Source organism: Thermobia domestica, chromosome 3, assembly GCF_964235325.1.
Source record: "Thermobia domestica chromosome 3, izTheDome1.hap1.1, whole genome shotgun sequence".
NCBI classification, from domain to species: Eukaryota; Metazoa; Arthropoda; class Insecta; order Zygentoma; family Lepismatidae; genus Thermobia; species Thermobia domestica.
In genome coordinates this window covers 216,518,447-216,537,335 of record NC_137456.1, presented here as the reverse complement: position 1 = coordinate 216,537,335, position 18,889 = coordinate 216,518,447, and the positions used below count along the sequence as shown (strand labels likewise).

General features: G+C 34.3%; 1 protein-coding gene across 1 annotated transcript in view; it reads left to right on the top strand.

Moving 5' to 3' along the window:
• Positions 1 to 18,889, top strand: part of eIF5B (eukaryotic translation initiation factor 5B) — a 377,721-nt gene that overhangs the window by 81,249 nt on the left and 277,583 nt on the right. The window contains exons 9-15 of the mRNA XM_081752175.1: positions 1,204 to 1,421; positions 3,016 to 3,100; positions 3,876 to 4,009; positions 5,658 to 5,875; positions 8,984 to 9,107; positions 13,061 to 13,228; positions 16,933 to 17,109. Coding sequence (XP_081608301.1) covers positions 1,204 to 1,421; positions 3,016 to 3,100; positions 3,876 to 4,009; positions 5,658 to 5,875; positions 8,984 to 9,107; positions 13,061 to 13,228; positions 16,933 to 17,109 — 1,124 coding nt within the window. The remainder of the gene's footprint in view (positions 1 to 1,203; positions 1,422 to 3,015; positions 3,101 to 3,875; positions 4,010 to 5,657; positions 5,876 to 8,983; positions 9,108 to 13,060; positions 13,229 to 16,932; positions 17,110 to 18,889) is intronic.

Here is an 18,889-nt window from a genome sequence, read left to right as displayed (position 1 = left end):
AACTGGATGTGTAGCAAATTGCCTTCCACAGCAGAATGCCAAGCGAGTGCAACCATACACAGGATTTTTCCGCTCACCGACATTTTTATGGACACGTACGTGTCACAGGAACGGCTTTCAACACTGAATACCACCACCTTCCATTCGTCACGCTATACTATAGTCTCTCCCGACACTAGTGAATACCTCGGCTATGGTCATATGTGAGGGATAATCGTACAAGAGAAAAGCGGGTACAGCAGTCGATTGTTTAGTGTTCGTGCGCCCACGTGGGGAAGTACGGTGGTTCTGACTGTGCTGATGGTTGCCATCCTAACTTCTTAGTGCACTGGAAGGGTGGGTGGGGGGTGGGGGTCTGCTTGAAGAACTCAATGACTTTCATTGGTGGACAGCACCGTGTGCGTGGGTTTCCTCGGGGTTCTCCCGTTTTCTCCCACTTTCTTCATTCCACCATTTCATTCATTTGTCATCATCACCGTCTCCTTTAGCCTAGCCGGCATAACCGTGGGACGTAAAATTTAAAGATTTAATTTTCATTTTTTTTTTATGACTTTCATTGTGTATATCACTGTCCGATGGTCACTGACACTGCACCACCTACACATACTATGATCGTCCTGTTGTTTATGCCGTTCAATTTGGTGCGGATTGCGTTTCGATCGAAGGGTGTATAGGTCTGTTTTGAAGTGCATTTCCACCAACGTATTTGGTATTTGAAGAGTCACGAATTCTTCCGTCATTGTTAATAAAATGTGTAAACTTTATTAGTATTACATTGAACTACTCAAAATTTTGAAAAGGAGACTAAAAGGGCTATCTTAGGCGTCAACACTTACTTTATTGCGCCATTCAGTTAATTAGTAAATAGAAACAGTAATCTACATTTTTCAGTTCCTCTTACAACAGCATTTAGTGCTGAAGTAGCTCCGAATCTACTGAGAATTGAAACCATGCTCATGGGCATACTTTTTACTCAGAAAATCAATACTCCCCTCTACCAGAATATTTCATGAGTTAGCTAAAATATTCTGTTGTGTAAACGAAGGACTTGGATGTGAATGGTGAGTATTTAATATTCGTAGGGTAATCAGAGAAGAAAATTTGTGTGCATGGTGTCAGACATTAGTGATTTAAATATTTAATATATAGCTTTAGGAATAAAAAAAGTCAGTGAAAATTATTTTATTTTTCTCTTTTAAATAGATAAGTCGGAGGAAACTAAGACTGAACCCGAGAAGGTATCAACGCAGAAGTCGAAGGAGGAGGAAGAGGACGAAGAGGAGGAAGATGAGGAGGAGGAGTCTCAGTCGGAAGAAGAATCTGACGATGACGAGGATGAAAGTGACGAGGGAAGTTCCAGTGAAGATGATCATCGAACAGATGCGGAGAAACGAAGGGAAAGAGCATTGGCAAGGATTAAGGTCAGTTGAGAAGCAAAGAAATGAGATTCTTTGTGTGTGTAATAGAAAGTGTTGTTTACCCAGATTTACACATTTAAGGTGCTTCCGCTTTTTTGCAGCTCTTCTGAAGAAAGAAGAAAGCAATTTACTCACAAAGATTCCTCATATTTACTATTTTGTTGTACTGAAAATGTTCTACGTAAAAGAATAGAAAAATTATGTAAATACTAGTGTTGAGGTAAAATTAAGTAAACGTATCTTTCTTTAACGTATAATTTGAATGATAGGCGATAAATTACCGGAATTAAGTAAGATTACGTGACAGTACGTGTTAGAGTGCCCATTTATTATAGAAACAGTTATTTACAAAGTTAACTTTAAGGAAAAATATCTTCCAGTCGGACTTTGTACGGTAACTTCTGCGATAAAATATATTGGACTGAATTTCGTGAAATATCCAACTCAGGCTAACAGACTATTATAATATACATCATTATGTGTTATAGTCCCTTATTCCATTCTCAACTTTTTTTTTCTTTTAATTCATCGAAAACCTTTCTGCTGCTGTTAGGTATTATTGTTGTTAGGTAGTATTGAGAAACCAAAGAAAGTATTAGAAATTTGTGGAGTTGTATAAGGAATAGCAGAAAAATTATGCAAAGAATAGAAAGGAAGAAAAATATTTAGAAAAGAAAGTCGAGTTGCTCGTCTAAGCGTTCGTTTGCTTTCAGATATTGTTGAGACTTGCTGTAGGGATTCTAATCACGCTGACTGAAGGCAGGAAGAAAGGTTGAATGATTGGTATCTATATCTCGTGCGAGTAACCTATGCCAGTATTTACTTAAGACCTTGAAGTTCTAATGTACATATCGAAACTTTTCAAAGATAAAGTTTTGAGCACATGATAATGATAGTTCCAGTAATATAAATATATTTAAAATAAAAATCCTACATCCTTGTAATAAATTATAACACATGCTGCGTATCAAGGCTTTGCACGCCTCTTGCAACATTTTCAACTGCATTTCTACACTCACAATATGTTGATTCGATTTTTCATTGTGGAAATACCCCTAACTCGAATAAGGTAAAATGAAAGACTACAGGTTAATTTCACACCTCGATGCTGTAATGGACGAAATTACTAAAATTGTTCCCCTTTAAACACCGGTGCAAGACAGAATTGTTGCACAAATATTTGATGTACTAGACTGGAATACTGGTAATTATAAAATGTCATAATAGAAGAAAGATCGGTCAGAAAGTATCAACTGTACGATATGGTGATTATTTTAAGAAATACTTGTGTAAATCGTATTCATTCCGTCACGTCTTCCATTTGATGGGAAGTGATCATTATTATTAATGCAATTGCTTGGAAATGAGATGATAAAATTCTGAGCAGTTTTTACTGTATATCTTCAGGTAAGAAAAGAGAAAGTAAATATTCAGTGAATGAGGACATTATTATTATTATTATTATTATTATTAGTTATATGTTAAATGTATAATATAAAATCGTTGTATTAGGCACAAGGCTTTTCGAAATTGGATTGGGTTGTAACTGTTCTAATACGATATTGCGTAATATCTAATATAATTTCCTATTTTGCAGAAACGTAGAGAAGATGCTGAGAAGAATAAGAGTTTAGATCTTTTGCGAGCTGCTGTTGTGTGTGTACTCGGTCATGTAGATACAGGTACGTAATATGTATATATATAGAGAGAGATAGATGTCGTTTGCTCTATTCGTTTTTCAGGTTTTAATTCTTTTCCCTCACATGTGACGTGGTATGACATGTAGTGTGTGTAAGCTAGAATTAGCAAAGGGGAAGAACAAATTGAGACAAAGTATGAAGAACGATAAATTTGAATTATAGAACGACTGTAAAAATTTGCTGGGTGGCGTAGATGAACTGGTTAGCATTCCCGGGTCAGTTAAGAGGACCCGGGATCGATCTTGATTGAAGTTTATCTAGGGTTTTCCTTGATTCCACAAGGCGAATACTGGGATAGTACTTTCAATATATAGGCCTTCGAGTAGTTTTTTCTGTGTTTAGTTATTGTTTAATTATAAAATGGCTTGATAGCTGTATCTGGTAGCTGGTAGCTAATAAATAAATAGTAACGAGTTCTTATCATATTGAAGGAGGGGAAAGGCTATTATTAGTTGCTGTCTTAATTTTTCCATTACTCGACAGATCACTTTCTCCTCCCTTGGATAGCTGATTTGTGACAATGTGTTTTTATTTATTTATTTATTTATTTTATGTATTTATTTATTTATTTATTTATTTTTTTTTGCCGAATTTTTATCCTCCTAAGATTTTAGTTTTGTTTGAATACTCTCTCTGAACCAGTTCGTCTTCATCAGACTGAATTGGATATTTTTAATAATTAGCAATAAGTAATAGTCTGTCTGGTAATACGTGCAGCATTTATTTCATATAATAAGTTAACCTTTATTTTTAACAGGTAAAACAAAAATTCTAGATAAATTGCGGCGGACTAATGTACAGGATGGGGAAGCGGGCGGTATAACGCAACAAATCGGAGCAACCAACGTTCCAATCGATGCCATAAAGGAACAGACGAAGTTTATCAAAGGAGTAAGTAGGAATTTATACGTGTAAACCGTAAGAAAAATTAATTTTGGAACGTTTTGATGCTAATTATGACCGCACAACTAAGGTTGTAAGGAAGTTGATTAACTTCGCGTTCCAAAACTAATTTCCTCTTTCTGTAGTGACTTGTGCCAGAATTTGGAAATGCATGGACCGTTGAGGTACCGTACACACTTCTACAATTTAAAAAGATAATTTAATTTTAGAGGTGAAATAGTATATTCTAAGCCATTAGTATATATTAATTAAGGTTCCTCACCACAATTTCAGTTAACTTATGTGAATTTGAGTAAAGGAAAATATGTCATCATATATTTGCAAAATATTATGAGACAAACTAGTAGGTAATTCCAGTTTTTTCGTACTTACAATCCAAATATCTGTATGCGCACTATGACGTCATAAGTATGACACTGAAAATTTTGCATTTTGTAGAAATATTGAACGACCTACTTTCCAGAATGATCATACAGCTCATAATCATATTTATTAGTTCCATTTATAAAAAGTCAGATCTATTTTAATAATAGTTGTTGTTATTTATATAAATGAACCATAGAATCGGTTCATTCATAGAAGTGCTTCTAATGAAGACAAGTTTACTCTTTTCAACACTTTTGTATATTTCATTGTTTACTTAAACATATCTGTCTAGATTAAACGAAACCCTTACTTTAAAAACGTATACTCTACCTATAGTCACTAATATCTACCTATAGTCACTAGGTTTAAATTTTCATCATATCACGGTAATCGCTGTAAAAATCCTAGATGTTTATTTCGTAATATACTGGAAGTTTATTATTTCAGTAACAGCTCTAACCTGTACAACACTGAGATTTACATAAGGTTATATTGACGAAGGCAATGCAGAAAATGCTTTAAAGTCTTGAGCAATATTTTCTCTTAAATTATAGTTGTTTACCGTCTCCACCTTCTAGTTTCGGAAAATATTTTATACAATATGTATGTATGTATGTGAGTGTTAGAGCAAAAGACCATATTGAGAAAAACGATTTTCAGTGCTGACATATGTAAATCAAAATAATTGGTAAGTAACGTGAATCTTTGCAGAAACAAATTGCACTAAAAGCACTAAACAAAATCGGAGATGTTTGTAATTACGATGACTCAACCTCTTAGTGTAAAGCAAAAAGAAACGAAAATTGAGAAAATTTGCCAAAGCGTCCGATTTATGTGCAGAGAAGCATGTTGAATTTATTCAATTCAACAATAGTCAGTATACGTAGATGTGAATTTTATGAAAACATTCTGTTTGTGAAAAGCATTTTCATTCTTATTTGCAAGCAGATCAGTACTTCGATTCAAGTAAGGGCAGTCATATATGTATATTGTTCGAGAATGGTGTTAAATACCTGTTATCACTCAGTAGATTGTATTCAAATTCTGTTATATGAACACTGGTTGTTTTGTTTCGAGTAAATGTTCATGTCAGCACGAAGGCTGTTTGAGACGTGGATGTATAGCTTAACCTGGGATCTAAACTACAGGAACAGTTTCCAGGTTTCGAAACGGAGCTGTTAAATGAAAGTAAATGATATAAGCAAATCTTTCATTATTCAGTCTTTGATATCCAGTCCCTAATAATTGTAATGTTATTGTTTCTTTTCAGTTTTCTGACGTTCAGCTGAAGATTCCTGGTCTCTTAATTATTGATACTCCCGGACACGAATCTTTCAGCAACTTAAGATCACGTGGATCTTCATTATGTGATATTGCTATTCTCGTCGTCGATATTATGCATGGTTTGGAACCTCAAACAATTGAATCAATTAATCTTTTAAAGAACAAGAAAACACCATTTGTTGTGGCCTTAAATAAGATAGATAGGTATGTGTTCGTAAGGTTTCTTTGACTGATAAACTTAGCACAATAGGTCAGTAGTGTTTGTATCATAGTGTATGTAGTTATTAATGCAAGCTCACAATAAGAAATTTGGCTCACTAGCTGACTGAAATAAGTTGAAAACTAAAAGCCAGAAGTTGCGTAATAATTATATATAAATTTATATTTTACTTTTTGATTGGACAGTAAAGTCCAGGTAGGAAATAGATACTTGTCCTCGAGTTTTCAGATTGAAAATGACATGAAACAAGGAGATCCATTGTCGCCGTTATTCAATTTGGTCTGGAATACGCTACGAGGGAAATATAGGATAACAACCAGTGCTTAGAGCTGAATGGCACTTATCAAGTTATGGTTTATGCTGATGATGTCAATCTGATAGAAGACAATATAAGGGCACTAGAAAGAAATGCAGAGTTTTTATTAAACGTCTGCAGGAACATAGGTTTAAAATTGTAGATAAATACATGAAAATTTGCCGTGAGCGTAATACAGCAAATTATGGATGCCTTAAAATGTCGAGTAATACTTCCGACAAAGTAGACACTTTCAAAATATCTAGGATCAACATTAACACACGAAAATTCGTATTCACGAATAAATTAAATGTTGACTGAAAGCAGGGAATTCGTGTTATTATTCTATCGTTTTTGTATTCTCGAATTCTGTCAGAGTATTTGAAGTTTAAAATACATAAAACGATAATGCCTGTTGTACTGAATGGTTGAGAAATAGGGTCATTTGCTTTAACGGAAGAACGCAGACTGAAGAAATTACAAATAAATCCTGAAGTGAATATTCGAATCCAAGAGGGATGGAAATGGGGAAAAGCGGAAACATCATAACGAGGAACAGCACAGTTTATTATATACCGTTTATCTAACATTGTAAGATCATTGGATCCAGGAAGCTCAGGTAGGCAGGTCATATAGCCAGAATAAAAGAAAGTATGAACGCTTTCAAAATTTTAATGGAAACCTAATCAGAGAAAAAAACATCAGGAAGACCTAGATGCACGTGGGAGAACAATATTAATATGGATCTCGCAGAAGTAGAAATACAAAGTAGAAATTGGATTCAGTTGACTAATGACAGAAGTCAATGAAGAGTTCATTGGGTTCCATAGGCCAATTGAGTTAGTTATTCATTTTTAAACTTCTAAGCTGTGCTATGTGTAAGTGTGGGAAGTTTTATAGAGCGACTGTCCATCCATCAGTTCACAAATATCAGAGCAGAAACAATAAGATATAGTTTAATATATATGCATAGTATTACCAGAAACTCTGCCCCTCACATACATGATCGTATCTTAAAAAAAAAAAAAAAAAAAAAAAAAAAAAAAAAAAAAAAAAAAAAAAAAAAGTTTAAAAAATGAACTTCGCGTTTTTTTTTTTTTTTTTTAATTATCAAAGTACAACAACAGGAGAAACACTAACAATATTCAAATTGACTTCCTTTATTCTTAAGAGTCACAGATGGTCAGACCACGCGTCAGTATTATTCATTATTTCTTCAAAGCTTGGACAAACAATCATTTTAGAGAATGCACATTAAGATGAGTTTAGTACAGATCATCTCCAATTCGTGCCACAAAGGATAGTCCAGCAAATTCAAGTTGATTCTCAGTCAGACAATCCTCACAATTAATAAATTAGGGTACGTTGTTCGTGAGCCATTCTTGTGCTATTTTGGCCTTGTGTGTGGTAGCAGAGTCCTATTGAAAAATGGCTCTGCGTTTATAGAGAGTACTGTTAAGAGATTTCACTACACTATCTTAACGCATTTGATTAGTCAATGTATGTCACTGTTTAGTGGTTATATCCCTTGTTGATGACATTTAACCCCATCGTAACTTAACCATACCATAAATTTCATAATGGCTTCTTTATATCCCAGGAGCAACTTTAGAAGTTTCTTTTAAGAATTTCGCGCATAAATTCTCTCATTTGGCAGTTGTACGATTCCTGTACCGAGAACAACTTAACGTCTGAAAATAGGTCTGATTTACTATGTCACATTGTAATGTATCGGTTGTTTCCGATTTAATTTTTGATTTTTTTAAATTCACCTTCCATCAACCAGGAGAGAAGAAATGTCTTCACCTTTTCGATTTCTGCAGACGAAATGTGCTCTCGCATCCGATTTTAAATCTTGCCTGTCTGATTGATCCTCCTGGGAACTCAACAATAGCAGCTGGAAAACATTCACTTATTTCTTAGACTTCTGTTGAGATATATCCAAGCCTACTTTAAATCTTCTTTTCTGCTCTTGTTCTCGTGTACTTCATCTTGTCATATACCTAGAACTGTGTTATTGATATTTCAAATGTGAGTGATGTTGCTTCTCGTTGCAATACATGTACGAATGTAATGCCTAAGGGTAAACAACGGTAATATTGGGAATCTTTTGTAGGACATTTGTTTTCTCAATACAGTCTTAGGCAATTTGAGTATTTCTTGCAATCTATTCCAAGATATGATTGCTTATGCATATGAAAGCTTTTTGACTGGCAGTCTGTACTGAATGACTTATTTCTCCGCTTCCATCCTCATCAATGTGTGATTTCTTGTAACTGAATATCTGCGTATCTCTTTTGTGGAATTCTTGTGAAGTCTATAGCCTTAAATCGACACATCACAAAGTTCATGTCTGTATAGTTGTTTTTACTCATATTCAGATTTTAGTGTTCTCAGGAGAAAACAATGTATTGTGAACAGAGAAAAGAATTATTTCAAATTCAACTTACAACTACTGCTTGTTGTGGTTCATTAGGATTGAGTTACGACAAAGACATTTTATGGGAATGGGATTGTGTGTCTGCTGTACTCTATTCGAGGTATATTTAATTTCAGAAAATATTTTGTGTGTTAAATTACATATGAACAAAAATTATATCCTGTCCGTTATGGAAAGGTTTTCACTATATAATGCATAAATCATGACTTTCATGAAATCGTATATGTTTATACTATATTAGAAATAGAACAGCAGTTCATTTCCTTAACAGCTAAAATTAAAGTTGCAGTTATTTTTAAGAATATTAATGATGAAGAATTTGAAATCTATATTTAAATTTTGCTTCCTTCTCTGCAGGTTATACGATTGGAAAACTCATAGTAGGAAAGACATTAGAGATATTTTGAAAAATCAGGCTTCTAATACTCAACTTGAATTTGAACAGAGAACGAAAGAAGTCATTGTACAGTTTGCAGAGCAGGTAATTATAAATTATTTATTGTGATTGTTTCTTACATATGTATACTTTGTTTCTTATGATCGTAGTAAGAAAGGTTAAGCGCGCAATCTTTACATCTAAGAAAGATACTATTGTAGTTCCATTGTATATATTTATGTATCGAAAGATTTCCAATAAAAATTATCCGGAAGATAATGTAAGACAGAAAACGATAAACATATCAACAAAAATATATCAGCCGACTTCAAAAAGAAGCGCTAAAAAGTGGGAAATAATAAAAAGCGCTAAAAGTTAGAAAGTAATGAAGTAGGCACTAAAAAGTTACTATTGTTAATAAAAAGTTTTCAGATCAGAGCCAAGCCAAATAAATTAGTACCTAATATAAAATTATAGTTTTAGTGATATACATATATATATACCTAAGAATCGAATTAATAATTCACACTTTTTTTGTCGGGTAGGGCGTCGTTTGAAAATTAAGAAACGTATAGAACACTAAGGCCTTTGCCCCATATAACCCAGTTAATGGTTCATTCTAAGTTGCGACACAATATCACTATGTGCAGAATTTAGAAACACATTTCAGACTAACGTCTTCCCTTTCTTTATCGAAGGATTCATTGTCTTTCCACTTTGTCGAAATTCTTTAATATAATTTTCTTTTCCATAATACGGCAAGTAGAATATTCGATCATTCCGCGTTCAGTGCATTAGCCAGTTCCATTGGAGAGGATGGGGGCGGAAACCATACATTTATTTGGGTGTTCGCCACAAAAATACAGCTAAAAGTCTGAAATAAGATGAACGATGACTCATTCGACCGTATCACACGTTTCCAGTCATCATCAGTCCATGTTGTGTATTCGCGAAATCTTTGGCGTTGTGCTAAAGCGTTATGGTTTCGTAACAGCGGTTCCTCCCGAGCAATCCGAACTCGTATGTCCGTGTCATGTAAACCGTGGCGGACTGTGATTCTCGACACAGGTTGCGGGAGGTGCTGCTTGGAGTTCCTCCGTCATTTGCACCGCAGTTGCACGACTGTTCCGAGTGACAATTCGCTTTAATGATTGGCAGGACCTGTCACTGAGGGTTTTCGTCCATCATCGCCTGATTTGGTTTCGCCGTAAGTAAAGACATTTGCTACTTTCGTCACGCTCGGGGCGACACCAACAATTTGCCCCTTTTTGGAAACCAGAGAGGTCGTCCATTTTACATTATCACTATCTGCTCAGTTCATTGCACACTGCCATTCTACTGCTCCTCACGTACGGAGATTTCTCTATAATACCAGCACTAACAGCCCGACGTCGCGGTCCCAGCCTGACCGTTGCCAACCAGACATCTGACGTGTTTCCATTACATTGTTAAGTGTCTGTAGTATAAACGTATATATAAAATCTAGAGCTTCGTATATGCAGAGATTTTCCGATCTGCAGTGACGGTTTTCACAAGTTGTAGTAGAGCCACGAAACGCGAAGTGACTGCCATCGCCGGTCGTATAGCTATATTGGGTTTTAATTTATCCGTGTCAGGTGTGTTGAAGAATGCCACCAAAAATGAGTGCTACTGGAAAGCTACATAACGGTGTTTTCTGATATCAGATGTATTTGTTGAGCCATAATCAAGATGTACAGGGAACATGGATTCATTTATTTCGAAGATGGCATGTAGCACGTGTGTTAAGAAGCAGAAAATGGAAGGAATGGAGCGGTTCTTGTAAGATAGAAACAGTTCAATGGCCGCCCTACTATGAACCGATCACCAGCTGCTATCCGGAAGGTGCAGGTTTTTGTCACGGAAAAAAACAAGTACACAGGGAGGTATCCAAACATTGTTAAAACATTCTCCAAGATAAGCAGCACCATAATTCATCATGATTTGGGATCACTGGCGACCTTTTCGTAGGCTAACCGCCCGGGTCCGAATACTACTCGTGATTTTTTAAAACAATTATCGACAACACATGTGTTGCATTCAATTCTGAAGTTTAATAAATCTCAGAATAGCCAAGCCAATTATAGTTCTATCAATATCCCATCTGTAAGACACTAGTGCATACACTATAAATAAAAATATTCCCATTATTCCCTCCATCTAAATGATCAGTGTATTAGTGAGCCCTGTTGCCCTTAAATTTATCCTGTAGTATACCTGTAGATTAGATGAATAGATTTGTAAAATTAGATCATATTTTCTGTTCAGCCTTGCGCAAACGACACCTTTCTGCAACATTATACCGCCTGAAACTAAAGCAGTAATTTATTTTTCAATCTACGTAATTCAGATTGCTGTAGTGAAACGAAAGCGTTTGTGATATATTTTAGAGAGGCTATTTGCGTCGTTCATCTCGTAGCTTCACACACTTTAGCATTCAGGAACCATAAGGAAACTTTGAATGCTAATTTTAGCAGTAATCTATTTATTTAGCCATTTAAATTACTAGACTTGATGCAACTGGCAGATGACAAAGGAGGTTAGATCACTATCTCAGAAAACAACATTTAAAATTAATGTATAAAACGTAACAAGTTAAAGAAAAAAAAAATATTCGTGATTGTACACGAGATACCACTTGTGTTGTGCAGCTGTCTCTGATACTGCAGTTAGCAAATAAAGATAACCATTGCCATCAAGAATTTTTTTGTATTTCCTTGTCGATATTTTGACACATGATCTTAAACCTGGGCACTACTACTTTTGATATTGTCATAAAGCGGCGAAGAGGTCCGCGGGGCTTCCGCGTCTTATGCTCTGCAGAGACTAAGTCCATCTCTGCCTGGGTTTGGAGAAGTATCGAAAGGAACATGTTCGGAAACTTTTATTACGACATAATGCAGAATGTCGCACCAATTGTCAACGGTTCTACAAGCACAGTCTAAGAGGCGACAAGTGGAAGTACACTTTCACGCTGGTCGAAGCATATTCATGCCGTAATGACTATAATAGGCTGCATACAATTTTCTACAAAAAAGTGCTGTTAAAGTTATCCAAAGATGGTACCATGAATGTAGTAAATTTTAACAAGCAATTCATGATCTTGTTGGTTTTTTTGTTAGAATGGGAAGTTAGATATACCGTCACCAGAAAAGCGCTGAAGTGAATTCCAGTTATTATCAGACTTACATACTGACAGCAATTTCTATCGCGAAGACATTCCTCATCTGTATGGGAGTGAGACAAATTGGATATAACTGCATCAATACAAGGCATGTAACCACACTTCTCGTGACGATCTCTTTTCTTTCAACATACTATAGAAAAAAAAAGGTATTTGCATTCATTCTCTTCACTCACATTCCACTGAAGTCTTCGGATGCCTTAGCGATTGCACTTTGGTCTCCTGAAACGGGCCTTTGCACAGCAGAGATTCTGCACCATTTACGACGTATGGTAAATCCGTGAAGAGGAGTGCTTGCTACTGGACAGCCTACATTATATGCCAACTTTTTGCAATGGAAACTTCGATGCTGGACGATAACCAGACTGCAGATGCACCAAATAGAGCATTATCGGTGGTGATATCTCTTGGAATTGCCTGAAGTAGGCGCACCTCAACATCTCAGAATATAGATTTGAAACAATATCTGTATATATATAAAATATACAACTCATTTTATGAAGACTTGTAACGACCCGTAAGACTTGTATGTGTAATATATATCTCGGGAAGTGCAGAAAACAACCGATGTTCTAATGGTTCACTCTCTATAGGTAATCGAAAGTGAAAATTTGCTACTGGGGAAATCAATGATAGCAGTCGAAATATCATTGTGCTATACTGTAAAAATTAATATTGTTTGAAAACATGCCCTTTGGTTTGTATGTTAAAAAGGAAGATATGGTTAAACTGTTTGTAAGTTTAAACTCTGGTTACCTCCTCTCGCCTTCATTCGAATGTGTTGGCATCCATGTGTATGTTATATATTGGTGTAAAGGAAGTCAGTATTAATAATTTTTCATTCATTTCTTTCCAGGGTCTCAATGCTGCTCTGTTTTATGAAAACCCTGATCCAAGGTCTTACGTCTCCCTTGTTCCTACAAGCGCAATCACTGGTGAAGGAATGGGTAATCTATTAGCACTGATAGTTGAGAGCTGTCAGTCAATGCTGGCGAAGAGGCTAATGTATTCTGAAGAATTACAGGTATTTTTTTTATTTATTATTATTATTATTATTATTATTATTATTATTATTATTATTATTATTATTATTATTATTATTATTATTATTATTATTATTATTATTATTATAAGTTTGCTTGTTAAAGTAGAAATGGTAATGGACAGTTTTGTCTCCATTATTTATAGGTTAACTTATGTAGAGGAACTCAGAAGCATGTTCACTCGTGGTTTCTTTAAATATTAAAAAAAAAAAAAAAAAAAAAAAAAAAAAAAAAAAAAAAAAAAAAAAAACACCAGCAACAAAGGAGAGCAAATTTGTTGTTAATACACTTTGTAAACAGCTGATGTTAGTAATTCTTGAATGGTGATTTTGCAGAGTAGAGAACTTTCAGACACTTAATGTTCATGAGCCATTGTAGTTACAAATATTATAGTTTATTTATTTATTTATTTTTTTACTTAATATCTTGTAAATATTTCTTTACTGAATATCTTATGTAACAACGATTTTCAACAGAATTTTGCAGGAACACAAGTAGGAAGTAATGAGAATGTTGGTCTCCAATATGATAGATGTTCTGTCATTATCCTCTTAAATCCAAGAATACGTTAATTGTTGCCATTAGCATGCTGTAACAAAGTGATATTTAAAAAAAAAAAAAAGTATCTCAAAGGAGATCAAAGTACAATGGAATATACGACGAAGTCAGTGTACCTTTCATTACCCGAACTCTTGCTCTCTTTCGTTGCTGGGGATATCTTATGTAACAGGGTTTATAGACGAACTGGTGTTTCTTCATACGTACTTTCACGTATCGTGCAATACTTAGTTCAATGGTTGACCGTTGTGGTTTGTTCCTTTAAAGAGTGTTTTGTGAGCGCTTATCCAGTGAAAAGCGATTCTTTAAGTTTATTGCTTGAAGAACGAAAGAAAGATTAATACAAGGAAATATCCGAAATCAAATAAACAGAAAATAGTTTAATGCAAAAGGAAATAATTGCCTAAAGGAAAACAAATTGAAGTGAGGTATAGCCGAACTTGCAATAGTGGATCGGAAATATGTTGAAAATAATAGGTTTTTTTTTTTTAAGTACTGGTGGTTATAAATAATTATTGGTTTTTGTAAGTTCATGTTAGGCGAATTAAAAATGTTTCTTTTAAATTAAAACTGTTGCGTAGAAATAAAAGAAAACAATCCAGTCTTTTTTTAGTCACTTCATTGATTTATCTTTTTTTGAGATGAAAAGAAGAAAAAAGTAATTTTATACAACTGCTTTTACCCCGTTCATTTCATATGTCCAGTTTTGTAAAAGGAAGATTGAATAAGAAAGCTTTCTTTCGCTTTCTTTCCTTATGTTGCTGAAGGGTTCAAGATGTAGGAAAAACAAATGACGTTGTTTTATGAGAGATAAGAATATTAGGTTGAACGGGAGAAAGTTACTTGTGGAACGGACATCAGGGTTTCTTGCTTTCTCTAGTTTTAAAATAATGTATGCAGTTTATTTATTTTTTTTTTTTTTTAGTTTGAAAGCAATTTCTGTTGATGACTAGGTGTTTTTCCTTTTCTTTATTTGTGGGAGTGAATTAGACTAATGTTTTCCTATTGCGGAAAAAATTTGTCCTATATATATATATATTTAATAGCAAGTGTTCACACCGCATTTACAACATAGCTTATCAATCGTATCATTACTTACTTTCCTATGACTCAAATTAATATTTAACAGATTTGTTCCATATATATTTTGTTCTAAATAGCATTTTTTTCTCTCTCTCGAAAATTTGACCGAGTCTGAACCCTAATTCTGATGGCATGTATTTCGGGAAATAAAGACCAGCAGATCTTAGTATTTCATTTGCGTACTAAACTCGTAGAGTCTACCAGCATGCAGAGTTCCATCGATCGAGCGTGATACATACTATCCTCGTTATTGATTAACTGGAATAATAGTGATTGTGGTGGAGGAGGATCAAATTTAGGACAAAGAGTAGTAAATAGATTCATTGAAGAATAATGTCTCTTTCGAGCACAGCTATATGAGATAGGACCTTGCCTAACAGCCAGCAATATTTCGGAGGGAATTGCAGTAGAAAAGAGTCCATTTATAAGATGTAGGTCGACTTTTTTTTATAAGATGTAGGTCGATTTTTTTTTTTAATTGATAACAAAAACACAAATAACATTTTCTACAAGTATCCAATTAGAGACACACATGTTCAATGTGTCTACCAGACGATGTTATAATCCTTAGCAGAAAAGAGAAATGCCTCAGCCTGTGAGTAACGCTAATTTCTAATAGTTAACTGACGTGCTAATTGCTGTCGCCACTTGTGCTTCCTGTGTGACGCTAGTATAGTTTGTAGATTTACGAAACTTTTCTGACAATTTAATTACAATTTGAAAACTACATTGTTTCAATTTAATTATTTGAAATAGGACAAGGGCCGTAACTATATATAGATTTGAGCATATTAATATTTGTGAATTTTACTGTAATACATCGTGACGATTTAATTGCAAGTAAACTTTATTGTTTAAATTTAATTATTTCAAAATGGATAGTGATGAAGCTGAACATGACCAACATGCTTAGTTGTTCATGGAGTCAAGGATCGTAACTATATTTAGATTTGAACATTATTATTAATCTCAAATTAATTGGTGAGCACACACACAGAGAAAAAAGTTAAATATAAACAATTAGAACTTTCAATTAAGCACGATTTTAAGCAATAGTGTACAGTGAGCTAAAGTCTTGCGGAAGCAACTAGTTAGTGAGGTATTGCAAAACATTGTTTTCTTTGATTTTTTTTTTTTTTTTTTTTTTGAGTAAATTCTTATGGAAATTAACACGTTCGCTGCTGAGAACGCCCATCGGCGTCCAGTACTGAATTTGGCATATGCGCCGGACGCCTCTCGGCGCTTGTCCCTGCAGCTGATTCACTTTCCCGCCAATACCTGCACTAGCGCATCGGCGTCCTCAGCAGCAAACGTGTTAATGGAAAATTTATAATTTCTTTCAAAAATTATACAAAATAATGTACATAAATTAATTCTGCTATTATAGACTTGTTGAGTGTGTGTAATGTAATACACCGTAGAAATTATTTTATTTTATTTTTGGTAATGGAAAATATTTCAACCTATGTTTAAAATGTACTCGTTTTGTTGCAATTTTTCCCAAAGTATTTCGGGCTCTTAAAATGGGATCCGAACCGTCGGATTTTTATCCAAGATTGTATGTCTATCGGGGATCGAACCCGGGACAATTTGCTCTAAAGACGCACAAAAGTGATAGAATTAGTACCAACAGTTATTTTTAGTTAGTGAGGCAGCAGCACAAATAACATATAAATCAGTCGTATAAATTTATTTGTTTACTAGGGTTTAATGTTCGTGACGTAGTCAAATGGTAATCGCACATGGTTCAGGATTCGATGTCTGATGAGGGCACAGTGTTTCGGTATCGATCAGCCATTGTCAGGTAACTAGGATGCTTCCTGAATTAGGAGACAGTGGATAACTAATCTAGATAGTCCTGAATAATGGTCTTGGAAAGTAGTGAGCTGACGTACGTGGTTCTCACTTCATATAGTCTTGGCACTCAAGAGAGATGTTAAACTAAAATCAACTAATCAGTTTTTCTTTTCTTTGTAATTTATAGGTATAAGATTTTATATTAAATATTATTCCATTGATATTAATTATTATGTTTCTGTTTCAGGCAACAGTATTAGAAGTTAAAGCTATTCCTGGACTTGGTACTACCATTGACGCCATTCTTGTGAATGGTAAACTACGTGAAGGAGACACTATGGTTATAGCAGGAACAGATGGCCCAGTTGTGACGCAAATTAGATCACTGTTAATGCCTCAGCCAATGAAAGAACTTAGAGTAAAGGTTAGTGTACTTGAGTTAGTATTTATTATTATTATTATTATTATTAAAATATAAAGGAGAAATAATAATCTAAATTTTTTGTCGGTAATGATAATATTAAGAGTAATTGATTTATTAATGCGCTAATCTGAACTTCAAACTCGTATTTTTATTTCTTGCGGGATGGGCAGATGACATAAGGTACGGGTGAGTAGGATGAATAGAGGGATTATGATATGGATATTTCAGAAGCCTGAAATTCCGGTGTAGGATATGTCAGTGTATATTAGGTTCGGTAATATAAAATTAAAATATAAGTAAAATTTGGTAATATAAAATTCTCCTAGTAGGAATTCGATTCGTGGAAGATTTAATCTGATTGAAAGATGAATTCGTTGTTCATGATTAATGCGTTGTAAATGTGGTCTGAAAAGAAAACGTGTTAATAATAAGTGTATTTTGAGTACTTTTACCGTTTCTTAACATCAACAATTTAATACCGTTTTACGTTAAACACTTCAGCTGTTTATGTAGTTGTACTCTGCTTAGTACATTTCCTTTTTATTACTGCTTCAATAATATGCCCATATACATGGTATGTCATTTATTCTTGAAACGACGTTGTAACTTTTTAACTTATTGATAAAAGTTTGTGAAATTTTGTATCATGCAAATACCGACAGGTTGACATGATTTTATATACTCCGTAGTACCACCGTTGAACACCTACCAATTTTTTTAAAAAATGGCATTACACTAGCTTATTACATATTTGAAGTCTACATGTTAAATGAAATTTTACACCACCACATTATTATTCAGTATTACAAACTACGGGTATTACAGTATCAGATACGTCGTAAACATTCAAGTTTTCGAGACCTCTATGATAGTAATAGTATAACTGAGACTGACGTGTCAGCGCACATCGTAAGTACCTTTGCCGAATACTATAAACAGTGATTTGATATTTCAGAAGCAGATGAAAACAATTTTATTTAAAACTATTTCTTACAACTACGTCATTTTAAGGAGTATAGCTACTTCTACTCATGTTTTTCATGTCGCCGAAACGGGATGAGATATCAAATTGCTGTAGAAAGCATTATGATCTTTACATTTATTGGAAATCATTTATATGCTTGGATGTGATAATTATCTCATCACTTTTTCAAAGTAATTAAACCTTTGAAGGAAGTAAAATTTTCAATACTTTGTACCTGTATTCTCACTTGTTAGAAATGTCATATCGTGACCATACTATTCAATACTAAGATACTTCCAATGTACATTGACATCTCCGTCTCACTTGCGTTGTTACCTCAACAAAATTTGGATGTTTACGGATGTTTTTGATACTCTAGCGTCCTTAGTTCACAAAAGTGAATAATAAATGTGGTATTGTAAGTTTTTGTATTAACATGTATACTTGAAATATGTAATAATGGAACGTGCTACTTGAAAAAATATAACTTTATCTTGAATTAGTAACAGTGATAAACTGGTAATATTGCAGAATGTGTTAAACAATGTCCCCGTGTCGATATTTAAATGTTACAAAATTTCATCGAACTTTATCTATTAGTACAAAAGTTACAAGGGCGTTTTAGAATACAGGACCTACCTTATATAGAGTGGCCAAAATAAAACTAGCCCGGAAAATGTTTACAATTTTGACACGAAATTTACAAGATAGAAGGTGCCGGAAATGGCAGCGATGCAGTGCTGTGCTAGATTTATGTGAGACATGCGTAACAACTCTGCCTGAGGGGTGGCAGTTTTATTTTGGCCATATATTATT